This window comes from Narcine bancroftii, unplaced genomic scaffold (assembly GCF_036971445.1).
Source record: "Narcine bancroftii isolate sNarBan1 unplaced genomic scaffold, sNarBan1.hap1 Scaffold_152, whole genome shotgun sequence".
In the NCBI taxonomy this organism is placed as follows: domain Eukaryota; kingdom Metazoa; phylum Chordata; class Chondrichthyes; order Torpediniformes; family Narcinidae; genus Narcine; species Narcine bancroftii.
This window is the reverse complement of record NW_027211887.1, coordinates 1,085,647-1,113,141: the sequence shown is the minus strand read 5'-3', so window position 1 is coordinate 1,113,141 and position 27,495 is coordinate 1,085,647. Positions and strand designations below refer to the sequence as shown.

Genomic DNA, 27,495 nt, shown 5'->3' with positions numbered 1-27,495 from the left:
CAATGACAAGAGGAGTCCACCTGGCTGCCCCGACAACAATGGTTGGCGGGAGACCCTCAAATATAAACTGCCCCTTGAGTACATTCATTCCGAGAATGTGGGGGGGTTGGGGTCTCATTGTGACATCATAGCGAGAGAGTAAATATTGGGAGATTGCCATGGTTTCACTTGTCTTTCTGTATTATTGTGTAACAATAAACCCATTGATGACATCACACAGCCAGCAAACCCAGTTGCTGAGACTGCAGTCGTGTCCATTGTGAGGGTTGAACGTGGTGCGAGCGCGTGGCACAGTCTTTGCCGAATACCAGGGCTTTTTGGCCAAGTGAGGCTCACGGTGGTGACGTATTTGAATTACTACATCACACGTCACTGGAAACACCTCGCGTGTGACTTGCAGGAGAATGGGCAATGCCTTGTGCTGTCTACGAGTGGCACGAGTGGCTGGGGAAGAGGAGCAGAGTAGGAGATCCCTCACTCCTCGGAAAAGAATGACGTGCAACTGCTGCAAGAAGATCAGAGGCAGGTGGTTTCATTCCCGAGTTGCTGCGGAGGAATCGTCAGACTTCAATGTCGACCGCAGGGAAGAAAACACGCAGCAGGTACTCTCGGTCACGTGTGAAACCTTCTATGAGGCAATGTCGAAATGAACATAAGTTGTACTGTGTGCACAAGGTTCATTACTCACGTAAACATCAGACACTCATCCTATAAGGAGAGCTTGGTGTTTCGCAGCTAATTATCTCCAATTCAGTGTTGGTAAATCAGTTACGCTTTGTCTTATCTTTTTCCAAAGCATCTACAGATTGGGTGCTTCATTTATTCTGAAACTTAAACAAGGTCATCAACAAGTGAATCCTACTTGGAATTTATACATTCCTACTTAATAAATGGGTCCAGATAGTCTTATTTTTGTAAATTAAAATGAAAAACATTCTCTTTCCTTTCACAGCACAAAGGATCCCCAAGGTTTAAAGTGTAAATGATAAAACTGGAATTACTGGATATTTCAATAAGAACAGAAAAGGCTGGAAACTCCCAGCAAGTCAGGAGGTGACCAACCTGCTGACTATTTCCAACATTTTCTGTTGTTACATTTGAAGTATAATTATTTTTAATATTTCTTCTGGGAATAATTGGCTGTCAAAGGCAGGAATTAAATTCTCTTTATTGTTTTGGAGTAGGGAGAGTTTAGTGCTTTTTTTAGGAAGGAATATATGGGTTGGCACAACATCAAGGGCTGAAGGGCCTGTACTATGCTGCAGTGTTCTATGTTCTGTGTTTCTGCCATGGTGATTTAAGAGTAAATATTAACCAAGGACCCCCAGAAGAATGTGCCCTTTCCTTTGGTTTCTGCCCTGGAAGAAAGACTGATGAAAGACTGGAGTCCTGGTTTTCTGGCTGAAATCAAAACAAGAGTGTTCTTCGTAAAGATGCACCAAGAATCTGTGGTTTGCCTTTCATCAAATTCAAGTCAGAAACCTCAGCCTTGAGTGTATAGGTGTAAAATCTGAATGTCTCTGGGGATTGACCCTGTGCCATGTGTTCAGTTGCAATGCCTTCAGCAACCCTTGAACCAATGTTCATTGGGCCAATCCTGAAAGGTGTTTTGCCTTGCTTTTTCCAGATACTTTTGTTCTGTTCACTGCCATGGTTCACATGATGAAGATAATGCTTTGCAGTGGATTTGAAAATAGTCATTAAGTTTTAACTGTGACTTTTACCTGCAAGACCACATGCTTGTTCTTGGTAAAATGTTTTTATTGAGTTTAACATATAAGCATACATACAGAAATCTGAAAACCACGTGACAATTCATTCCATTACGAGTAAGGACACGCGAAGAAAACAAAGTTAATGAAACTACATTCAGGATGACTTGTTAACCTCCAAAACAATTACACTCCAACTCCAATCATCCAAAATCAGATTCGCTGAAATCCTCATTTATCCAAAAGTTTACAAAAATTCAAATAAATGAAGATATCCAAAACAAATCAGGAATCTGCATTTATCTGAAATATTTTTCAGAGACAAACTAACCTCTCAGGTTGAAAAAAAAATTATTGCACGTGAAATTAGAACATCGATTGTTCTCGTTTCAGGTAACTCCCTCCCCTCTCTTTTTCTATTCCTTCTTTACCTTCCCCTATTGACTTTTCTCTCCAACTCTCCCATCAAACTGCACACCACTCACTCCCAGCAAGTGGTTGGAAGAATCCCTTGTCCTGCCGTCGTCCAGGAGAGCGGCCTCTCGGCAGCAGCCGGTTGGTCACAGCCCTTTCAGATAATCGGAGTTGTAATGTAATAAGAAATAATCTATATGGTGAACCCATTTATTGAAATAAATTGTACAAAACAAAAGAATAAAAAGAAAAAGAAAACAACTCGAAAAATTAAATCTAAAAAATACATCTAATCTAATGCCTCTCTCTAATCAAGGTTACCTTGCAGACAGAGTAAAATGGGGATTTTTGTTTAAGGTATTGGAAAAATTTAAATTTGGGCCACTCTTTATTGGTTGGGTGAAGGCCTTATATAAAAATCCATTGGCTAGAGTGGTGACAAATGGACAAGTATCTTCTTCCTTTATATTATCTAGATCAACTTGACAGGGTGTCCTTTGTCACCGGCTTTATTTGCTTTGGTTATTGAACCGTTAGCGCGAATGATTAGACAAGATAGTGATATTAAAGATATTAAGGCGAATGAGGAAGAGTATAAAATGAATTTATTTGCCGATGATGCTTTGATATATTTAACAAATCCTACGCAGTCGTTAGGAAGGTTACATGCAAGGTTGGAACAGTGTGGTGCATTATCAGGATATAAGGTTAATTGGGATAAGAGTGAAATGATGCCTTTGACAAGAATGGATTTTGCAAACTGCAGATATTGTTACATTTAAGCGGTTGGATAAAATTAAGTATTTTGGGATAAATGTAGATGATAATTATAATCATTTATATGAGTTGAATTATAGACTATTATAGCATAAAATTAAATTAGATTTAAATAGGTGGAAAGATTTACTGATAACTTTAATAGGGCGATGTGGCGGCGCAGTCTCCCATGGTGTATAACGCCACATGGCGGAGCAGCCATGGGAAGATGGCGCTGTCAAGGTTTTCTCCCTGCCTCAAGTCACCTGCCCAGCGCACGCCTGGGGCAGCGATTCTGATATCACAATGCACGAGGTGACTGAGCTTAGGCTGCCCTTAAGCGGGCGCGGGCTGAATTTGAATAAAAACGTCATTAATGGCTTTCAATGTGGTGGCTGAGTCTTTCTTGGTTGTGTCCATCACGACAGTGTTTTAAAATGAATGTTTTCCCCCGTATTCAGTATTTTTGTCAATCAATTACATGTGGGATTCCTAAAAGGTTTTAAGGATTTCCATGTGCTGGGAAGATCTTTATTATGAAAAGGTAAATTGGCAAGAGTATCTATACAAAAATTGACTTGGAGTTTTATAATTACCACATTTTCAGGATTATTATGAAGCGGCACAATTCAAGTTTATTAATAGAATGGTTGGATCACAACAATGTTTACGTTGGGCTAAAATCCAAATGGCTCAGCTTCATGAACAAAGAATGATACAGTTTATTTATAAATGGAATGCTCAACTTTTCCAAAATTATCCTTTACCGGTGTTAAAACATTTCATGGAAATATGGTATCGGACCAACGTTGCTATTGGTGCTGAGGGCAAAATTTCGGCTAAAACCCTTTGTATTAAAATAAGCTTTGTATAAAAATAAATCACGTATTCCTGAATATTTGGGAAAAGAAAGGTATTATCTTGGCCGAAGATTGTTATGAAGCTGGAAATTTTGTTTCATATCAATGATGGAATGAAAAATATGGATCAGGTCCATGCTTAGTTACCAACTTTGTTACTAGATAATTTTGGACACAGTTTGAGATTACCTCGAAGGAAGAGATTTGAATGTTCAATTATTGAAGGAGGGGAAAGGGGATTGATTACACAAATGTATGCTTTATTACAAAATAAGATGCCTAAGTCGGATATTTATAAAGTGAGAAGTAAAAGGAAGAAGGATCTGTCGGTTTTAATTTCTCAGGATGATTGGATGACATTATGTGAGGACAGTGTGACTAAGCCAGTAAACGTAAGATAAAGATTCGTTCATTATAATTTTATTCATCAACTTTACTTAACACCTGAGAAGTTGAAGAGGTATAGATTTATCTCTTTGGATATGTGTTTTCAATGTGGGGAATAGATAGGGTCTTTTTTACATTCAGTATGGTTAGGTGATCAGGTGAAACCCTTTCTGAATGGAATTATGGAATTTTTATTGGGACATATGAAGTAAAATGGAGTTTGGAAATGAAATTGGGTACATTTCAAATTGCATTTATTCAGTTGGAATAGGCAGTAGCGAGAAAATGTAAAGCTATAACCTGGAAAGATTAAATTGAATTAAGTATTCAGAGATGGGACATGGAATTGCAATCATGTATTCCATTGGAAAAGATAACTTACAATTTACGCCATCCGTCTACCATTTTTGTTAATGTGCGGGTCCCTCTGTGAAATGTATGGGTCTAAATATGTCATGGTTGATTGGTGACATCAAACCCGACTATGATGGTTTGTTTCTTTAGTTTGAGGTTGTAGAGGATGGGAGGGAGCTAAGAGAGGGGGTGGGAGGGGGGTATATATGGGGGAAATTTTTGTATGTTAATATGATGTATTTTATTGTGGATTTTGAATTTGATTTTAAATAAAGTATACAAAAAGAAGGTTACTTTGTAGACCACATGCTAATAGTTCCTTTCATTGTTGTTCAATAACATCTGATCCTTTCCTGCTTCTAAACTGTATTTCTGTGAAATCTCCACACAGCGGCTTCTCTGTGTATTTCCGGCACTACCTGATCCAATGCACTAATTGATAAGGTGGTGTCTGCAACCTATCTTAAGGAAGGCTGAGACGACCACAGATCGCTAGTGATTGTTGTTTACTTTCAAGCAAAGTTGGCTCGGCCAAGGGTTCTTCTCAGATCTCTGAATGTGCAGTGTGACAAGAGTTTTAGAGGTAGCTTGGAATGAATTACTCGTGCAGCTTCCACACACACACATTTGAAAAGCCAGAATTTTAGCAGGATTATTGCATCCTGCTTTTTGCAAAGGAGCAACAAAGTATCCACATACAGCTTGCCTAGGAGAGCATGTGGCGTTAGCAGGCAGAGTTAGAACAGCTTTGCTCTCAGAGAGGGAGGGAGTGAGAGAGAAGGAGTCAGAGAAATCTGTTCCAGAGGGACAAGCTGCCAAACTTTGGAAGGCTGCCTGGTCAAAGGAGAAGACTGGTGGTCTGAAAGATGGCCTGAAAGAAAAAGGATCATCCGGAGAACCCTGAAGGGGGCAAGTTCTGTCAGAAAGACTAATTAAGAGGAAATCAGTTGCAGATGCTCTGGAAATGGAATCTCTCTCTCTGAAAACCAGCAAGAGCCCTTCTGAGTGGTAACCATTTGTCTGTTAAACACCAAAGCTTGGTGAACTTTGTTAATGCTAATGTATGAGCACTGTTGCAAGAATTGCCTGCAACCAGTGAGATTGGACTGTGATCCAAAGAACTTTTCTAATCTTCAATACACATTACACTCACCTGCACTTAGTATTTGAGGGCGGATTAAGTGGGTTAGGTAGGTTAAGTAATAAGTTAAAGTTCAATTCTGTTTTCATGTTCAAATAAAATTCTAAACTACTTTTGTTTAAATAACCCTGTGTTGTCGTGCATATCTATTGCTACTGGTTTTTGGTGTCATCTGGACTCCGTAACATTTTATGGGGGCTCATCCTTTAGGATTTGAACATTGCAGTTTCATGATTTATTAGTTGATTGGGATGTTTTTGCAGGCTATTTTTACAAGCTTACAGAAAGCTTGTGTCTGGAAAAACTGCAGCAATGGATGTTGATACATTTTTGTTACAACCATCACCTGCAGAACTGCAGAAGGTGAGAAAATAGGAACTGATGGCTATTTCTGAGGCATTGAAAATTGTTGAAGTTAAACATTGGATGAGAAAAGTACAAACGTAGAGGATTATAATAGTGAAATATTACATGTGAAGGAAAATTTGTTGAGGAAGACTCACAAAAGGACATTCCAGAATAATAGGCATTTTCAGAGAGCTCATGTGGACCAGATTAATAAACCTGTTCATAAGGTTAGGATGGAGCAGGATAGTAGGGCTGAAATAAAGTCTGGAGAAAATGTTCAGTAAAAAGATGAAGGAAAGGTAGGAAAGGACAGAACTTCTGTATTTATATGCCATTTGTGTAAGAAAGCTGGTCGTGTGACTGTCTAGTCTTGAAACAGAAAAGGTAAAAACAGGTTTAACCAGAACCATGTATACAGAAACAGTGGAATTTAAGGAGAGCAGAGGTGCATAACCTGATCAGTAGGTCATGGATGTTTTCAAGCCTTTTGTGTCAGAGGGCTTTGTCTCAATAAAGGAGGGAGAACCACAGGTTCCAGTTAACATTCTTAGAGATACTGAGGCTGCTCAGTCATTGTTGTTAGAAACCGTTTTAACTGTGGATCAAAGGACAGACACAGAGGAGACAACTTTGATTAAAGGTGTTGGAGATGAGGTAGGGTCAATATTGCTTCACAAGGTTGTGCTAAATTCAGAATTAGTCAAAGGAACTGTTGTAGTAGGAGTTACCCATGCAAGGTGTCTCGTTTTTGCTGGGGAATGATTTGTCAGAGAATAAAGTTGGGTCAGTTTTAAGATTGACAAATTGGCCTAGTAAGGATGTGGTTAGAGAGGATGGTGAGATATATCCTGCATGTGCGGTAACTAGGTCTGTGACTAAGAAAATGATGACAGCTGAAGATGATCCAGATGGGGGGAGTCACGTGATGGAGTAGTGGCCTGTCAGGGAATTCCAGCCCTCTCCGGAAAAGTTAAAAAATGCACAAAACACAAAGGTACAAGATTAAAATTTAAAACAAAGTAAAAATAAAGGTGAGAAGAAAATGGCAGCGAAGAGAGAAAAGTCGAAAACAACGGGAAGAAGAGAAGAAGAAAAAACGTCGGAAGAAGAAGGTGAAGGCCTTACCTGTCCGAGGAGGCCTGCCGCGGAGAGAGAAGCCCGCTCCCTCAGGTCAGTGGAAGTCCCGGGCTCGGGACTACAAAAATGGCTCGCAGAGCCGAGTAAAAGTGCGCAACCGCGCAAGAAAAAAAACACACTGACGGGAGGGGGAAACAGCTGCGGAGTCCATCTCCACAGCTGAGAGAGACACCTGCAGCACAGCAGCTGGTGCAGAACAGAGACAATAACGACAACAAGAAAGAAGATGGTAAAAAGAAAACAAGGAAACAACAGATGGTCAATCCAGAGGAAGAAGAAAAAGAAGAACAGTAAGAAGTGGAAGAAGAAGAGAAAGGCAAGACAATGGATGTATCTTTTTTCAAAGAATATATGGAATCAGTGAAAGAATGGCAATTACAAGAATTTAATGAGATAAAAAGAAGAATTAAGAATGCAGAAGAAAAAATGAATAAAATAGAAATGGTCATATCAGAGATAGGAAAAAGAGTGGAGAATGTGGAAGAACGAGAAATAATCGTAGAAATGGAAGTAAAGGACAAAAGGGAAATTAGAAGAATCTAATAAAAAAGTTAAAGAGGCACATGAGCTGTAAGCTCAGAAGACAGATATAATGGAAAACTACATTAGAAGAAATAATATAAAGATTGTGGGCCTTAAGGAAGATGAAGAAGGCAAGAATATGAGAGAATTTATAAAAGATTGGATCCCCAGGGTCCTAGGAAGACCAGAATTACAGGAAGAAATTGAAATAGAGAGGGCACATAGAACATTAGCCCCGAAACCACAACCGCAGCAAAAACCAAGATCCATTTTAGTAAAATTTTTAAGATATACAAGAGAAAATATATTGGAGAAAGCAATGAAGAAAATAAGAGAAGACAAAAAGCCACTGGAATACAAAGGTCAAAAATTTTTTTTCTATCCAGACATAAGTTTTGATCTCCTGAAGAAGAGGAAGGAGTTCAATACAGCAAAAACGATCTTATGGAAAAAAGGATATAAATTTATGTTAAAGTACCCAGCGGTACTTAAAATAGTTATTCCAGGGCAACAAAACAGACTATTCTCGGATCCAGAGGAAGCACGAAAATTTGCAGAACAACTACAAAACAAGCAGAGAGATGAAGACATGTAATGAGAGTAAAAATGACCACGAACTATATGTATGTGTGTATATGGGTATATGTATGTATATATTATATATATAAAAAAAAAAAATATATATATATATATATATATATATGTAGATGTGTATGTATGTGTGTGTATACATGAATGTATACGTATTTAGAGGAAAATATATAGAGTATAGATAAGAATTAATAAGGGAATGAAAGGGAATAGAGGGAATAAGGAGGGAATTAAAAGAGTGACCTTTGTTACATATGAAAATTGAAATCTTTTCCGGGGGGGGGCTGGGTGGGGATGAGTTACGGTCACTGCAAAATCAGTTGACATTTGCGAGTGAATTCGCAAATCCAAATGTAGAGGGGAGATGTGTTTGCCCAACATGAGATAAAGGGCAACTCAGGAGGGGGAGGGGAGAATGGGGTTAAAGAAGTTTTAAATAGGAGAATAAGGAAAATGTTTGATGTTTTAGAAATGTTGTCTTATAAAGTGTTCAAAACAAGAAAACAGAAATGGATAAGAAGGAAAGGTGATGATGGAGAAACGGAAAGGGAAGATAAACAAAGTTTGAAATGGCTACGTTGAACTATATGACTTTAAATATTAACGGAATACATAACCAAATCAAAAGGAAGAAACTGCTAAATTTACTGAAAAAAGAAAAAATTGATATAACATTTGTGCAAGAAACACATTTAACTGAATTGGAGCACAAGAAATTAAAGAGAGATTGGGTAGGACATGTAACAGCAGCGTCGTATAATTCAAAAGCAAGAGGAGTAGCTATATTAATCAGTAAAAATGTACCAATTAAAATAGAAGAGGAAATAATAGATCCAGCAGGGAGATATGTAATGATAAAATGTCAGATATATTTGGAGTTTTGGTATCTACTCAATGTATATTCACCTAACGAAGAAGATCAAAAGTTTATGCAAGATATTTTTTTGAAGATAGCAGATACGCAAGGGAACATATTAATAGGAGGGGATTTCAACCTTAATTTGGATTCAAATATGGATAAAACTGGGAAAAAAATTAACAGAAAGAACAAAGTAACCAAATTTATAATTAAATCGATGCAAGAAATGCAACTTTTGGATATATGGAGGAAACAACACCCAAAGGAAAAGGAATATTCATATTATTCGGGTAGACATAAAACATACTCAAGAATAGACCTATTTCTGTTATCAGCTCGTAAGCAAGATAGAGTAAGAAAAACAGAATATAAAGCTAGAATATTATCGGACCATTCACCCTTGATATTGACAACAGAGTTAGAGGACATCCCTCCAAGAATGTATAGATGGAAATTAAACTCCATGCTACTTAAAAGGCAGGATTTTAGAGAATTCATTGAAAGACAAATTAAAATGTACTTTGAAATAAATACGGAATCAGTGAAAGATAAGTTTATACTATGGGATGCAATGAAAGCGTTCATTAGAGGGCAAATAATAAGTTATGTAACCAAGATGAAGAAGGACTATAATCAGGAAACAGAGCAGTTGGAAAGGGAAATAGTAAATATAGAAAAAGAATTAGCAATGAAGGAAGATACAACTAAAAGAAGAGAATTGGCAGATCAAAAAATAAAATATGAAACACTACAAACATATAAGGTGGAGAAGAACATAATGAAGACAAAACAGAAATATTATGAACTAAGGGAAAAAACGCACAAAATTCTAGCATAGCAGCTTAAGACAGAACAAGCTAAGAAAATGGTATTGGCATCAAGGAAAAAAGACAAACAAATCACATATAATCCAACGGAGATCAATGAAAACTTTAGAGAATTCTATGAACAATTATACCAAACTAAAAACGAAGGGAAAGAAGGCAAAATAGATGAATTTTTAACTAAAATTGAACTAACAAAATCACAAATAGAGGAATAAATTAAATTAACAGAACCATTTGAAATAGTAGAAATACAAGAGATAATAAAAAAAAAACTACCAAATAATAAAACACCAGGAGAGGATGGATTCCCAATAGAATTCTATAAAACATTTAAAGATTTATTAATTCCTCCCCTCCTGGAAGTAATCAACCAGATTGACAAAACACAAAGCTTAACAGATTCATGTAAAACAGCAATAATTACAGTAATACCAAAGCAAGGGAAAGATCCACTCGCACCAGCATCATATAGACCAATATCATTACTTAACACAGATTATAGGATAATAGCTAAACTATTAGCAAACAGATTAGCAGATTATGTACCTAAAATGGTAAATCTAGACCAAACTGGATTTATTAAAAAAAGACGCACAACAGACAATATTTGTAAATTTATTAACTTAATTCATGCAGTAGAAGGGAGTAAAGCGCCAACAGTAGCAGTTGCTTTAGACGCAGCGAAGGCCTTTGAAATGAAAGGGGAGGGATTAGACGAAGGGACCCGAGAAATGAAGGCAGTGTTAGGGAGACATGAGCAGGGAAATGATGAAGCGGAATTCCGTCGATGCCCGTGTGTGTGTATAGGAGGCTGGTCTTTAGTATTTTCCATCCTTTTCGTATTGATCCAAGACTGGGCAAGACCACGTGTTGCCCATGTGCATATTCCGATGAAATGGTGTGGAATGGCCCCTGTTTATAAACAGGCATCTTCCACTCAAGTGGTTTCACATCCTCCTCAATCCCAAGGGTTTGCAAATAGATGAGGGAATATGGAATTGCTGCCAGGAAAGTACAACACGTCTTCAAACTAACAGGATTTTGCAATTTGTAGGAAACAACAGAAGGTCACCTACAAAAACATAAGAAGACAGTAGGTGATCTTCTGAAATGGTTGGCAGTCGAGGGTCACTATGGAGTTCATATCACCGAAGACGAATTCTACGCATTAGGTGATGGTTTCCAGATGGAGGAAGAGGACGATGCGATGGGGTCATTTGCTGAGATGGGCGAAAGACTGAATGACCACCAGCAAGGCCTGAAGGTATGAACACTTCCAGGTGTTTTGGATAAGTGTATATTCGAACAATTGTAAAAATATTTTGGATTGGACTTTTCATCAGAACCTCTGATCAGTACAGATTTGATGAAAGGCGACTGACTAAATTTCACTTAAATAATGACTAACACAATTTCCAAATAATGTTGAATTGAATTTTGACGATCTTCTCCCAATCCTATTCAAAGATCTAGCAGATCCTCTTTCTAACTCAGTCCTACTTTCTGTTCTTTGCTCTGGCCCAGTCACGCAAGTGATGAGAGATGACGGGAATATGATTAACTCACTAGTGAAGGGGCAGTGATTGACGATGGTCACAGAGGCCCTTCACTAACAATCTCACCATGGCAGCTTCTTAACAAAAACTCTTCACCTCAGTAATGCTGTATTCTCAGATAATGTGGATCTTGATGTTGTAAAGGGAAGAACCTCCTCCCCTATTTTGATAACTCCAGCACCCACTCATGTGATTAACTCTTTATAACCCATTGAATGGGCCATGCAAGCTATTCACAACCAAAAAGGGTTGAGGAAGCATACACCACCGGAATGAATTCTGGCGTAGCAACGTCACTGTTCGTCCACTCAACCAGGCCAGATCCTTGTGCAGATCTAGGGATTGGTTTGGAAAAGAGAGTGAGTAAGGCTACACCCCCTCACTACCACAATTTTCCTGTTGTTGAGGCAACTGTTGGTGACAGCAGGAGCAGAAAGATTCATCCCATGTTTCTCCAGGGGCTCCCTCAATTCTGATGTGTGGTAGCACCATTGTGCTAAATGGGATAGATTCAGAATAAATTGACAGCTGGAATCACAGTGGCCAAAAGGTACGATGGGCCTTTAACATTTGCAGCAGGAAAGTGTTACTTACCATCGTTAGTTCTCCCATTACAACCAAGACAAGTCATCACCATGGTTTAATAGGGAATGCAGATGCACATGAGGTGCCAGACTGATAATCTTACAACACTGGACAGTGGGCAGGCAATGCAGAAAAAAAAATAACATTCCAAAGACAGAATTAACCGCTGATGAAATTTGAGCTCTGTCGTCCTTCCGGCTGGGTCATGAACAGTAAACAGGAAAAGAGGGACCAAGGGTCTCCTCATTCTCAGTGGTGGTAGGCCTCAGCTTCTGAATAACAATGTTGGGGTTAAGACACTTTCTAGCATGTTCCATTAGGTTCTTCCGACACCATCACAGAAATCACTTTCACCCTATTTGATTTACTTAGGAACACCAAGTGCAGCAGACAAATAGGACCAGACTCCATCACATTCGAAGTACTGGAGAAGTTCAGTCTAGATTTTTTTGCACCTATTGTCACAGTTGATCCACTGACATCCTTCTGACAAAGTGGCAAATTCTTCAGGTATCTGGTCCATCTACCAAAAGCAGGACAAAGCCATACTTTATTTAATCAGCTGCCCGATGGAAAGTGTGTCGCACACACTGTGACATAAAGTGGCATTGTTCACCAATAACCTGCATAATGGTACTTCAATTGGGTTTTGTCACATGACTCCAGGTCTCCTTCTCACTGTGGTCCTAACATGGACCAGCCACTTTGAGTACTGTGATAACTAAAACAGATCAGAGGCTACCTGTCAAGCAGTAGGTGGCGAACCTTTGCTCCGCACTTGACTGGATGAGCACAATTCCCAAAGGGCCCAAGGACCTCAACAGCAGAGCAAAGCAGTTGGCTTGATTAGCCCTCCATTCATTCTCTCCACTGAGGTAGTCCTGTATTCTATCAACGGAGTGAACGACATCTACTCGACTCCAAGAATATGTCCAAAGAGGAGCCTTCTGACATGGAGAGGGACGTGCATTAGGTCCGTAGGAACATTACTACCTGCTGATTCCCCTCCACACTCCTCTCCCTTCTAACTGGGAAAGATATTGCCGTTCGTTCAGTTTGGGCCCTGGCAGGGACACCTGCATCTTGAAGCACTAATGTGAAAATGATAATTACCCAGAATGTTTTCACTCAAATGGGGATAGATTTTCACGTTTGTCATTCCTTAATATGCAGTGCTCAAGTCAGATTTTCATCGTTAAAAAAGAGCAAAGATCTTTAAACATTTACCAATTGATGTTATCTTCTTTTCGTAAAGCATTGCTTAACATGTATGCAAATTATTGCCCTGTGTGTGCTTGACAGCCTGGTTTGTTTTGGAATAAGGCGACTTGAATAAAGTCTTGTAAAGTCCAAAGGATGTTGAACAAAATGGTAAAGATCAATACAATAAAGTCACCGTTATGTCTCTGTGTGGGAGGCTTCTTAAATAGCAGAAGTAAAATCTCTTCTGCTATTTGAATCTTGCATCTTCTTAGAGATGCAAGATTCAAATAGCAGAAGAGATTTTACTTATTGATGCCTTCCACCATGCCAGGAAATGTTCATACTCAAATAGACATGCACCCCACATTGGTGCACGACATTTACGACAGTGAGAAGGGTGTGTTATCTCGTCAGGATCATGTGAACTCTTTTGTAACTTCCTAGGAATACACACCCTTCTCACTGTGGTAACCGTCGTGCACTACTGGGGGGCACCTATACATGAGTATGAGTGTGAACAGTTTCCTGAGATGGTGGAAGGCATCAGTAAGTAAACTCCCTTCTGTTATTTGAATCTTGCATCTTTAAGTTATTTAAGAATCCTCCCAGGTAACACGGAGACAGAACATGTTGGCAGTGGTCGGTAAAGAGAACAAGAATAAAACTATAAAATTGATTGGAAGTGACTGAAATCTGAAGGGGAAGAAGAGAAAAAGTACACCTGAAAATGAATGGCTGGTGCAACAGCAGTTCACCCAGTGATGGACGGGAGGCTGAAGACATGGTTGAATCGTTTAAAACGTTTCAGCAGATGTACAATTTAGCAGTGAAAAGCTATTTTAAAAATGCAACAGCGAGGAGAAGGTTAGTTCTATACATGTCTGGACAGGGGAGCCAGGCCGTGACTTATTTAATAGCTGAGAGCTTACGGGGTGGAGAAAAATGATCCAGAGCAGATATTTGCAAAGGTTGTTTCTCACCTTGAACTCAGCTCTAATCCTAGACTTGAATGCAATGAATTTCAAGGTTTTGTGTAAGAGACTGATGAGACTGTTACTAACGTCCTTACTACACCAAAAATTAATGCTGCAAAATGCAGATGGAAGGATATAGAGGAAAGATTAGCTGATCCACTAATATGCCCATCCTGAAGTGCAAAAGTCTCTTCTAGGGAAGGATAGCTTGAAATTGGCCAAAGACTCTGACACAGCCAGAGTCTTCAAAGCCACGAGGACGCAAATGAAATCCCTATCAATGCAGACCCACCCACAGCAAAGAGAAGGAAGGGTTGATGCTATAAAAAATACAATCAGAAAAGTGCCACCCCCAGGACCTGTAGGAAGGGCAGCGGACAACACCCCTCCGTGACCAAAATGATTGCCCCGCATACGGTTCTGAATGTGGAGCCTACGGCATAGCAAACCACTGGGCGAAGATGTGCAAGTCTGGCGTGAAGGAAACAGTGATACCAGTGAAGAAAAAAGACAAGAAGATCCACCATCTCTTAAAAATGTTGACACACTCATATACATAGACATCCACCCCACAGTTACTTCAGTGAGAAGGGTGCATTCTTACACAGTTACAAACTAGTTCACATTCTCCTGACTAGATCACAGTCACCTCTCGTTAGATTTCACGTGTTCTCTTTTACATCATGAAAGAATATTAAATCCCTGAATTGAAAGTTAAGGATGAGATCATTCAAATGACAAAAGTTTAATGTGCTTAAGTTTAAATAAAAGTAAGTCTGTTTGACAGGGAAGGGACTGTGTACAAATACTGAAGGAGAGGATTTATTTTCTTGTCAGTCAAATTAAATATGGAATATATTCTACTCCATCTCAGCAGGATTCATCCTTTGACACAAGCAAAGAATTGTAGATCAAGGTAGTTGATTAAACCTCCGAAAGCATAAAACCATTTAGATTTCTGGACTTGAAGTACATTTCCTGTGTGTATTTAAGAGTGTATTGGTACCCTGATTTTTAATAAATTGGGAAACCTGAATATTTTATTTCAATTGCAAATGCAATAAATAGAAACCTTACCTCCCCCAAGACAACTTGGAGCAATAAAAATGAACCTAGGATTGTTTCTTTTCTAGGAACATCGCCAAAAGTTGTCCCAGAAAGAGCAAGAGTTGGTTTTGGCCATAGAGGCAGCTCAGACTTTCCTGGAACAAAATGTCCAGGACCCTTTGCGAGACGAGGAAGTTGCACTGCAGGAGAACTTGAATGTCTTGATGGAGGAGTACAAATCCGCTTTATCAAGTGCAGATTCTCAATTAAACGTGATTGAGGATCTGCATCTAGAACTGCAGAAGTTCCGAAAAGGTGAGGGAAAGTATTCATTTATTTTCCAGATTACTATAAAATACTATTTACTGAGAGTTAAAAAGAATTCTAAGTAAGACAACTGAAAGCTACATGTGGTTTGGAATAACCCCAACTTGTAATTATTACAGGATCCTGTCAATGTGTCAAAGTCTATATAATCTGGTATTATTTGATCATTTTGATTATTTCACCATTATATTCCTTTAAACAGATCATGATGAATTCGAAACATTAATGATTCATTCAGAAAAGGAACTACAAAAAATAAAAGCTGAGGAATTTGACTCCACGTCATTGACATTCAAACTTAAGAAGCAGAAATTCCTCTTCAATGATCTTCAGTTTCTCAAAGGGGATCTAAGATACCTCAGACGATCTTGGAAAAGTCTCTTCGATGCTGCCTTTCTCTTTGAAATCAGGAATGCAATTGAAAGCTACAAGATCCCAATTGATCCTGATGCCATAAGCCAACGTGTGGAGGAGACGGTTGAAAGCGCCGATGCTCGCTTCAACGCACTTCGATCAGAAGTATGACATATCTCCTTTTTTTTGACTAATAGCATTTAAACTCCAATTTTACTTTAGATCAGTAACATGAGAGCATTTTGATAGACTGAGCAAATTGTGTAAGTTTTAGTCTTATAAGAGTGGCTCTGGAAAAGGTTTGCGGCTGTGATTAATAATACCCATGAAGAACAGGAACAATGATCAAATCTTTCCAGTATTGTGGAGCTCTCTTGGTGGCCAAACTCACTCGAGTTGGACAGAGACCACTGCAGAAAATAAGTCATGAACTCATTTCCTTTTAATAAAATCAAATGTCGAACAGATCATAATTGGTGAAGATTTTCCAGACTGGCCTCCCACGTGCATTTGTCACTGAACATGGTGTAATGTGTCCAATCCACAAAGGTCACCTCGCTGTCTCAGTATGTCCTAAACCCAAGGGTTAGGCTTGAATGGCATAACAGAAATGCAGAGTGTTCGGCTGGAACAAGCCCAGCCCCAAAAGAATTTCTGTCTAATCTTCACTGACACACTAAATTTGTGAAGGTTTTCAATGCTTCTGATATATTCCTGACCATCAGTTTATTTGTGACCCTCAAAAAACTTGATGCAGGGAACAAAAAAATGATAGTTGGCATAAGTAATGGACCAGTAATGTATCGCTTGACCCATTTTGGATCGATTGGACACTCGATATTTGATTGCATCACAAAATCGTACATTTTAAAAATCCACATACTCATTCATTTCTTTCACTCTATAGTGCATTGGACTTGGAATCCGTCTTGGCACCAAGGTATTTGAACAATGGCAAGAGAAGGCAGATGAGCTGCGTTTGTGGCTAGAGAGAGTAGAAAGAGAAAGACGAATGGTTCAGCTGGAGGCCATCTCTAATCCAGAAATCTTGCAGCAAGAACTTGAAAATATCATGGTAAATTAAAGTTGTTATTTCATAAATCACTGTGTAATGTTGCTTATTCTAATTTACGAGTAGAATGATGAATGCTTTGAAATAATGATAATGTGCACATCCAATAACAGTGGTTAAGGCCAAATGGGAGGTTGTAAGTTTGGCACCTGAAATAGGAAGTTGAGCTCCATTCATTCCAACTTGATCAGGTTTTAATGGGAGCCTGATGAAGATCCAACAGCCAATTTGCTTCCAGATGGTGGGGGCGAGATTGGAAAATGTAACAAAGAAGCCAAACAGTTCTGCTCTCATTGTGTGTCTATTTTCAGTATGGGTTTCCTCAGACCTTATCCATGTTTAATGGGGGCCTGGTGACTAAGGAAATGGTGGCAGAATTTTGGACGACCTCCAAGATTATAACAGCAGAGCAAAAAATCTCAGCAAATCATTAATGGGATCATCAGGTGCAGAGACGATAACTCCATAGATGGGGGTTTCAGGAACAGGTGAAGGGAGGTGGGAGGAAAGTGGTGACTTGGAGCACATTTGGAGGTAAGATTTGTTTGCAAAGTGGCAGAGATAGATTTATTCCAAAGAAGTATTCGAACCATAGAACCTTACAATATTACAGAACAGAAACAGGCCCCTTTGGCCCTTCTTGTCTGTTCCGAACCCTTTTTCTGCCGAGGCCCTCTGACGCACCTAGTCCATAGCCCTCCATACCTCTCCCATCCATGTACCAGTCCAAATTCTTTTCAAATTAAAAATTGAGCCCACAGTCACCACTTCAACGGACAGCTTGTTCCACTCTCCCACCTCTTCACTCTGTGTGAAGACGTTCTCCCTCATGTTCCCCCTAAATTTATCCCCTTCACCCTTATCCCATGTCCTCTGGTTTGTATTTCACTTGCTCTCAGTGGAACAAGCCTACCTATATTTACTCTGTCCTCCACATCATTTTAAATCTCTCTCTCAATTCTTCCCTCATTCTACACTCCAGGGAATAAAATCATAACCTGTTTAACCTTTTCCTACAACTCTGCTCCTGACGTCCAGGCCACATCCAAGTCAATCTCTGCACAATTGCCATCCTTCCTGCAGTTAGGTGATCCAAACGGCACACAATAATCCAAATTGGGTCTCACCAATGAAAATTAGACTTTATCCTTTGATTGATCAAGGTCAATGTGCCAAAAGTTCTCTTTGCAACCCTATCCACATGTGACACCATTTTCAGAGAATGAGGTGTCTGTATTCCCAGATCCGTCTGTTCTATCATACTCCTCACTGCCCGACTGGTTACCATGTATGTCCTTTCTTGGCTTGTCCTTCCAAAATGCAACACCTCACACACATCTGCATTAAATTCCATGTTTCAGCCCATGTTTCCAGCTGGTCCTGATCCCTCTGCAAGCTTTGAAAACCTTCTTTAGTGTCCACAACACCTGCAAGCTTACTCATCCAATTTACCCCATTATCATCCACATAGCCTTCCTGGTTTCTTTCTTGAGGTTTTTTCTTGCATTTTCTATACTCTTCAAGCACCTCATTTGCTCTGTGATGTCTATACCTGCTGCACACCTCTCTTCTTCCAAACCAGATTCCTAAGCCTGCTAATCTTGACAGGAACATGCAAAGTCTGTACTCTCCAAATTTCACCTTTGTAGGTCTTCCACTCACCCCGCACATACTTTTCCAGGTCAACACCTTCTCATTCCTTTCTAATTTCCTCAAATTGGCCTTTCTCCAATTTAAAATCTCAACCCGAGTCCCAGACCTATCCTTCTCTATCATTAACGAAACTAATGGCATCATGTTGACTGGAGTTGATGTTTGAGGAATTGGAATTTGCATCAGAAAGACAAATCAGAAAGTTTTGCTTTATTGAGGTGGAGGGCATTTCTGGTCTTGCAGTCAGAGAAAAATCGGACCATTTATTGCAATAATGGCCTGGGATTGATGGTCATGGAGAAAAGCTGTGGGCCATTAAGTGCTCGAGAGAATAGGAGTTGCAAACGGGTCGGATTGCTGAGGGAGAACACATATTTACCTTTGAAGGATGATGGATTGGGGAGAGGGGTCATCTGGAGTAAAAGTAGACAGGCAGAAAAACGATAATGCAGCCAAATCTATGTCCATTAGTGGTGAAAAGCCAAATGAGTTCTTCAGCATTATTTTATCAATGCTGATGTAAATCTAAGCATCAGAACATTTTTAAATATTTTCTTGTGACCTTGATGGTTTGCAAGGGGACTTCAGGGCCGGTCAAGAGATGTAGACAAGATAAAGATGATGAGCTCAACAGCATCAGAAAATGCTCAAACATCAGGCGTATTAAATACCTCGAAGCATTAATGAGTAATGAGTAATGATCAATAGAAAGTTTGATCTGGTTGTTTGAGAAAATTCCAATATCCTGTGGTTATTGGGTCCTTGAAAATGTTCGCCTCCTCACCCCAAAGCAGGCCAGAGAGTTGTTGGTATTTATGATAATTTATAGAATCGCCTTCACAGGCTGTTTATCTCCTTGACCCAAAGACAATATCGAAATTAACCAAGGCATCGGCAAATCTAAGATATACAGAAATAAATATTAATTTTATTGTGAATGAGTCATTGTGTCATTTTGAAATCACAGGTTCTTCAGGGAGAAATTTCTGAACATGAAGATGGTGTCGAAAAGTTACAGGAGGCAGCAAAGTGCCTGCTGAATTTGAGCAATGACGTTGTTCCAAATATAGTCCAGCTTCGAAAGACCACAGGTACCATTTCAACATTTGATGTTTAGATCAAAAGGTGGTTCTCTAATTCCAACAAATACAAGTGATGCTTCCAGCTGGTAAATTAGACATTTTCAAATTGTGCAAATTACCAGTGGGGACCCACCAACCTCTTTGAACCATTCTAAAATATTTCTTGCAATTGATTGGATTTCAAATGTTGAATCATCTTTACCTAGCACGTCATAAATAGGCTATCATTTCATAAACAGCTCTGAAAATGACCATTTACTAAAGAACTGTGCACACTTAAATGTTTGAATAAAATTAAGTATTTAAGAAAGTTCAATCGAACTTTCTCCACTGAATTGTGGTCAGTGATTCAGACTTGTAGGCCAGAATCGCAATAGTATTGCAAAATGTGTGTTTATTGAATGAAATTTCTGCTCGAGTGGTGCATCTTAGAAGTGTTGGGTCTTATAAAATTGTTGCATTAAAGGTACTGAATTGAGAACCATATTTGGAGCGTTGGAAATGAAAATGGCGGCAAATGGGAATTCTTGCAGTGAATTCGTTGAAAGTGATGCTCTGCGATTATTTAATAAAGCAGCCAGGCTCCAGTCATGCATACTTGTCCGTGGCTCATCAATTAAAGAGAAGATTGAATGATTGGAAACCAGACAACTTCCAATCATAGAAACAAGACTGGAAATAGGAAACAAATGTTAAAATATGCCAGCAAGGCAGTGAAGTCACGAGCTCCATCGAAATGTTAATGTTGCTTTTCTTTTTTCCAGATGCTCTATCAGCTCATTTATTTTTATACATTTTTGTTTTCTTTCCTAAACCTCAGAAATTCTATATTTTCCGTTTGTCTTGTTGATCAGTTATTAATAGAAATAGAGGGTATGTAGAAATGGTAGAAGGTTAAGCAGCGGCCATTTACCAAGTGTGAACATCTGGCAAACATGCAGCCAAGGAAGTGTTTAGGGCTGTGATGTCTCAAAGACCCCCCAATGAGAGGGGATTTCTCATGCTGTGCTGGGAGGGCACTGAAGATCCATGCATCTGAGCACCTGAAGGGCGGGATACAGTTCTGCTGAGAACGGTTGCAGCTGCTCTCAGAGTTTTCTCTATTCAGCAGGGTATTCTTTGTTGTTCCTGCTCCTCTCCAGCCCCAGCTCCCCCCCACTTCACCTGCTCCTCTCGATGAGTAAAAGGCCTTGAAGTCAACATGTTTTCAACAGAGTTGCACAACTGTCCCTCTCTTTCTCTCTCCATTTTCTTTTGCAAATGTCCCTTCCTTTTCACTGTTCTTCATTTCACTTGTCTGCTATTTCACGCTGATTCCCTCCAAACTTTTTTCATTCCTTGCTCACCTTTTCTCTCGTCATCTTCTGTTCTGCATTGCTTTAAATATTACTAAACCCACAGTTCTCTCTCCAAAACAAAAAAATGTGTTTGTTGGGAAGAAAACACCGGAAACATGGTAAATCTTTGAAGACATTTTTAAATGTATGTGTAACAGAACCTTGTGTTCATTTTAGCTACCATCGAACAGAGATTCCAGCGTTTGCGTCAGGAAACATCAGAGCAGAAGAGGACGTTGGAACGGACAAATGTCCAAGTGGAAGATCTTGAAGGTTTACTTTTACCTGGCACTTCTCACCACTGCGATTTTGGAAATGTTTTATTTCTGGATTGATGAAGCAGGGTCGTTGACCTAGTTGAGAAACATTGCTATTTTGCACACATAACTGGTCCCTAATAGCAATGCAGGAATGACCAGATGATGTTGATTGCAAGATAAATCTTGGCTGAGACAATTACAGTCCAGATACAGGACATCTCGGCCCCTCGAGTCCACACCGATTTAAGTGGGCTCCTCTAGCCCAACTTACCCACTCCCTGTCCATAACCCTCCAATCCCCTCACATCCATGCAGCTTTCCAACTTGTTCTGAAATGACACAGGAAGTTACATCCCAGACCCTGGCACCAATCTGTTTCCTTAATCGTATCCACAGAATCCACAATTTGTCATCCTGACCATCGAATCCCCTATAACTATTACCCTCCTCTTCCTTTCCCTACCCTTTTGGGCAACAGAGGTTGACCTTGTGCCAGAGATACAGCCACTGATTCCTTCCCCAGCCTGAATGCTCCTCAAGGAGGTGTGCCATTTGTTGAGTGCTTCAGTCACAGGTGCCCCCTCCTGTATCTGTCTCTTCCCTTTCCCCTCTCCTAACTGGAACCCACTGATCATCCTCCTGTGGCCCTGTTGAGACCACCTGGCTATAGCTCCTATCTATGATGGCCTCACTCTCACTGACCAGGTCGAGGTCATTGAGCTGCAGCTCCAATTCCCTAACACGGTCCCTGAGATGCTGCAGCTCAGTACACCTAGTGCAATCGTGGATGTCCAGGAGGTCGAAGACTCCAGGACCTTTCACATCTGACACTGAAAAGAGCAAACTGCTCTCACACTCAACCCTTCTCTCTTCCCCCTCACCTTAGAAAGAGAAAATAACAAAAAAAATATAGTCTTACCTTAATCTAGATACACTCGACCTCAGCCTCTACTCGCTGAACCCTCTCGAGCCAAAGCCTCGAAACCCCACTCTTTCACCAGGCCACTACTCACTGGGCCACTCCTCGCTGGCCTCTCCTTTGCGTTTCCCTCCTTTTATCGGCCTTGACCAATTAAACCTGTCACTCTCAACTCGCTCCACCTCCGAACACTGCCCAAACTCTGGTCTCCGCCTCCTCCGACTCACTGCTCGAACCGACTAGGCCCGAGGCCGGGTAAAGAACAGAATTTATTGTACGATAGAATCTTGTATGTTCTTTAAAAACCATATAGGATGTGGTTTAAGGTCTCATCCAAAGCAATTGCATCCACTCATGCAATTTGATTTCACTACTTCCCCAATGTGCCATTTAGAAATGCACAGAATGACGTGGATGTTGCTTCTCTTCACCATCTGAAACAAGTAAATGGGTTCTTACTATTAAAGCTTCTGCCTCGCACGTTCGAAGTTTGAAAAAGATCAAAGCTGGTGCATAGTTTCATGCATCCACAAGTATATAAAAAATGGGTTGTGGCAAATCATCGGCAATTATCCATGCCTGCTGCATCCAGGCATATTTGAAGATTGGAGCACGACTGCAACGCCATGTCAACTGTGGCGGATTAACTACCACTCCAGGCTGAGCTTTAGTAAAGCCCCCCTAACCTTGCCTCCCTGCCCCACTCTTTGCTGAATCGAATAAAGTGACATTAAGTTACTTTAAATAACATATTAGGGGTCTCCAAAGTGGTCGATATCGACCCTTGGTGAAGGGGTGGGGGGTGGGTTGGAGAGGCAGCAGCGTGACCCAGATGTGTGGGGGGGGGGGGTGAGACAGCAGCACCACTCACGTGGGCAAGGAGGGAGATAGACGGCAGCGCGACTCGGGTGGATTGGAGAATGGTAAATAGAGTCCCCTTGTTTAAAAAAGGTAATAGGGAGAATCTTGGGAATTAGGGTTAGTCTTACATTATTGGTGAGTAAACTAATGTAAGGGATTCTTAAGGATGGGATCTATGAAGATCTGGAGAAATACACTCTACTCAAGGATAGTCAGCATGTCTTTGTGAAGGCAAGCTTGGGCCTCACAAATCTAACTCAGTCTTTGGAGGAGGTTACAAAAGAAATTAATGAGGGTACGGTGATAGATGAGGTCTACGAGGATTTTAGCAAGGCGTCTGAGAAGGTCGGTCACAGGAGACTCCTTCGGAAAGTCCTGAGTCATGGGATGAGCGAAAAATTACCTGCATGAAATAAAAGCTGTCATGTCGGAAGAAAGCAGAGTGTCGTAGTGGAATGAAAGTATTCTGCCTGGAGGTTGGTGCCGCAGGGATCTGTTCTGCGACCCCTGCTCTTTGTGATTTTCATGTCACCTGGATGAAGAGGCGGATGGATAGGTCAGTAAGTTTGCGGATGTCACGGAGGTTGGTTTGGAGGAGTTGTGGATGGAGATGAAGGCTGTTAAAGGTTACAAAATGATGAAGGTGGGATGCAGAGTTAGGCAGAAAAGTGGTGGATGGATTTCAATCCAGATAACTGAGAGTTGATGCATTTTGGAAGGACAAACCAGAAGGCTGAGTCCAGAGTTAATGGTCAGTTACTTATGAGTGTGGATGAACAGAGGAACCTTGGGTTGCAAATCTACACATTTCTCAAGGTTGCCGCACAGTGTGATAGGAGAGTGAAGAAGGATTATGGTGTGCTGAGATTCCTTCATAGGTGGTTTGAATTCAGGAGTAGAGTTGTCATGTTGCAAATCTATAAATCTTTGGTATGACTCACTTAGAATATTATGTTCAGTTCTGGTCACCTCATTATAGGAAGGAGAGGGGACAGAGGAGATTTACCAGGATGCTGCCTGGATTGGGAAACAATTCTCATGAGGCAAGGTTCGCAGAGCTGGAGTGTAGAAGGATTAGAGGAGACGTGATAGAGGTCTACAAGATCTTCGACATCCTTCCGTGAATTCAGGGACCAGAACACTACGTAATATTCCAAATGCAGCGAACCAAAATTTTATACAGCTGTAACTTGACTCACCAACTTTTACACTCAGTGCCCCAAATCATGAAGTCCAGCAGGCTGGATGTTTTTTTTACCATCCTCTCCACCATGTTGTCTCTTTCAGGGTGCAGAGAGCGTTCAGCTCAAAATCCTTCTCTCCATCAATGCTAGAAAGGATATATTGTAGACTTTCCCTTGCATTTGACCTCCCCCCCTCCCAAATCCAGCACCTCACTCAGGGGAGGGAGAGGAGAAGAGGAGGGAGAGGGGAAGGAGAGGGAGAGGAAAAGAGAGGGAGGGAGTGTTGTCGAGGAAGGGGGAGGGATATAGTGAGAGGGTGAAGGGAAGAGGAAAAAGAGAGAGAGTGGGGAAGGAGAGGGAGGGAGAGTTGTCAAGGAAGGCGGTGGGATAGGGGGAGAGAGGGTGAGTGGAAGAGGAGGAGAGGGAAAGGGGAAGGAGAGAGGAAGAAATGTCGAGGAAGGGGGAAGGATACAGGGAGAGTTTGAGGAGAAGGAGAGGAAGTGGAGAAGGAGAGGGAGAGAAAAGGATAGGGAGGAAGAGTTGTAAAGGAATGGGGAGGAATATAGGGAGAGGGTGAGGGGCATAAGAGAGGGGAAGGAGAGAGATAAGAATGGAGTGGGAGGTAGACTTGTCGAAGAAGGGGGTGGGTTAGAGGGGAAGAGGAGAGGGAGAGGCAGGGAGAGTTGTCAAAGAAGGGAAGGGATAGGGGAAGTGGGTGTGGGGAAGAGGAGAAGTAGATGGATAGGGGAAAGAGAGGAAGAGGAAATAAGAGGGAGGGAGAGTTGTCGAGGAAGGGTAAGGAATATAGGGAGAGGGTGAGGGGAAGGAGAAGGAGAAGGGAAAGAGGATGAGGGATAGTTGTCAAGGAAGGCAGAGGGTTATAGGGAGATTGTGAGGGGAAGGGAAGGAGAGGGAGGGAGGGAGAGTTATCGAGGAAGGGGGAGGGATATAGGGAGAGAGTGGGGGAGGAGAAGAAGATGGAAAGTGGAAGGAATGGGAGAGGGAGGGAGAGTTGTCGAGGAAGGGGAGGGATAGTGGGAGGGTGAGAAGAAAGAGAGGGAGAGAGGAAGGAGATGGAGAGGGAGGGAGACTTGTCGAGGAATGGGGAAGGATATAGGGAAGAGTGTGATGGTAAGAGGAGAAGGAGAGCGATAAGAGATGGAGAGGGAGAGGAAAGGAGAGAGGGAGAGTTGGTGAGGAAGGGGGAGCGATATAGGCTGAGGGTGAGGGGAAGAGGAGGAGAGGGAAAGGAGAGGGAGAGGAAAGGAGAGTGAGGGAGAGTTTTCGAGGAAGGGGGAGTAATGGGGTGAGGGTGAGGAGGGGAAGGAGAGGGAGGGGAAGGAGGGGGAAAGGGAGAGGGAGGGAGAGTTGTTGAGGAAGGGATAGGGATTTTGGGAGAGGGTGAGGGGAAGAGGAGGAGAGGGAGAGGAAAGGAGAGGAGAGTTTTTGAGGAATGGGAGGGATATAGGGAGAGAGTGAGGGCAGGAGAAGGAGAGGGAGAGGGGAAGGAGAGGGAGAGGGGAAAGAGGAGGAAAGGGAGGGAAATTTTTTGAGGGGAGGGATTTTGGGAGAGGGTGAGGGGGAGAGGGAGAGGAAAGTAGAGGGAGGGAGAGTTGTCGAGGAAAGGGGAGTGATAGAGGGAGAGGGTGAGGGGAAAAGGAGAGGGAGAGGAAAGGAGAGTTTTTGAGGATGGGGAGGGATATTCGTAGAGAGTGAGAGTTAGAGGGGAAGGAGAGGGAGGGAGAGGGAGGAAGAGTTGTCGACGAAGGGGGAGGGATAGAGGGATAGGGGATTAATGGGTTTCTATTGTCTCTGAATCTTTACGAAAAAGTGAAGATGATTTTGAGCTGAAGACCATTGGTCGTCTTCGCGTGATCTTCCTCAACTCTGTTCATCTCTTCCCTTGAATGACTTTTGTTTCCATTGCTTGTAGATTCGTGAAGCGCAGAAGGGAGGACAACAACTTGTGCTGGAAGTCGAGCTGGTAGCAGGACCAACTGTCAATAAGGCAGCCACACTTGGAAACACAATCAACATGTTCAGGTATTTCTACATCCAGTCCTGGAGGATCTCAACAAAGTTCAAGGAGATTTCTGCCAACACCTAAAAATTCGACAACTCCAAAAAAATGTAGTGAACAGATCCAACCTTTGTACACGTCATTCATCACCCACACCAAAGCCTTTAACTCTGCATCAAGGAAACAACTATAGGACACCCCTTCTAGTATTAGATGAACTGAAATGGAAGTACGGATCCTGAGGCTCTTCAACAAAGGCATATTGGCCACAGTCATGGTCAACATGAGTACTTGGGAGCCTTTTTGCATGAAGTGAAGAGTAAACAAGGATCTGTGTCAGGTCACTCGCCTGAGTGCTACTGGTACCATGTAACCCAGTACTACCTGTCGCATGGTCGAGTGGTCGGCGACTAAACCGGCTCCCCCATCAGGCTTGCCTGGTGAGGAGGGTGGCTAGACACCCTGCAGGATGAAAAACAAGACCTGTCAAAGGGTGGATGAACCATGGACAGAAAGGTCTGGCAAACCATCATCTGAGAGGGAACAGCAACCTTTGAAGCCAGCAGATGTGCAGAAATAGAAGAAGATGAGAGGAGAGGCCGTACCAACCCAAGCCTGATCTGCCATCTGGAACAACCTGTCCTGAATGCAGAAGAACTTTCAAAGGCAAGATTGAACACAGAAGCCACTTGATAGCAACGAGGAGGAGAACTTTCTGACAGACAGCGCAGAATTCAAACTGAGGTCCAGTCCTGACCACTGGCCATGTAAAGGCATTGCCCTAACCACTACATCAACCGTGACACCCTGCTCAGAGAAGCCGGCTGGAATCTCGAGCGTCTGGAGGAATCGATGTGTCAGGCAGCAGTGGGGAGGGGTCGGGGATCAGCGGCGGCAGTGGGGAGGACTCGGGGATCAGCGGCAGTTCCTACCACACCCCCACACACAAACCCTGACGCACACGCCCCACACACACACACACATACACACTCGATTCTTTGAAAGATTTTATTTAATATTCTCAAATTACATAAAGAAAATCAAATACACATAAAATAACTGTAAACTACATCCCCTCCCCCTTACTAATACAATAAAAACCAAAAAAAGAAAAAAATAACCAAAATAAAGAAAAAAAAAACAACCTCTCCTC

At 41.4% G+C, this 27,495-nt stretch overlaps 1 protein-coding gene across 2 annotated transcripts; it reads left to right on the top strand.

Moving 5' to 3' along the window:
* The first annotated feature begins 243 nt into the window (after positions 1-243).
* Positions 244-27,495, top strand: LOC138750471 (microtubule-actin cross-linking factor 1-like). 2 transcript variants are annotated; one of them, XM_069912538.1, is made up of 8 exons: positions 244-602; positions 10,963-11,172; positions 15,360-15,588; positions 15,803-16,119; positions 16,862-17,029; positions 19,647-19,770; positions 21,276-21,371; positions 26,256-27,495. In XM_069912538.1, the coding sequence occupies exons 1-8, from the start codon at positions 405-407 to the stop codon at positions 26,261-26,263; spliced, it is 1,350 nt and encodes a 449-aa protein (XP_069768639.1). In that variant the 5' UTR covers positions 244-404; the 3' UTR covers positions 26,264-27,495. The 2 variants fall into 2 exon arrangements, with proteins under 2 accessions (XP_069768639.1, XP_069768640.1); XM_069912539.1 differs by lacking the exon at positions 21,276-21,371.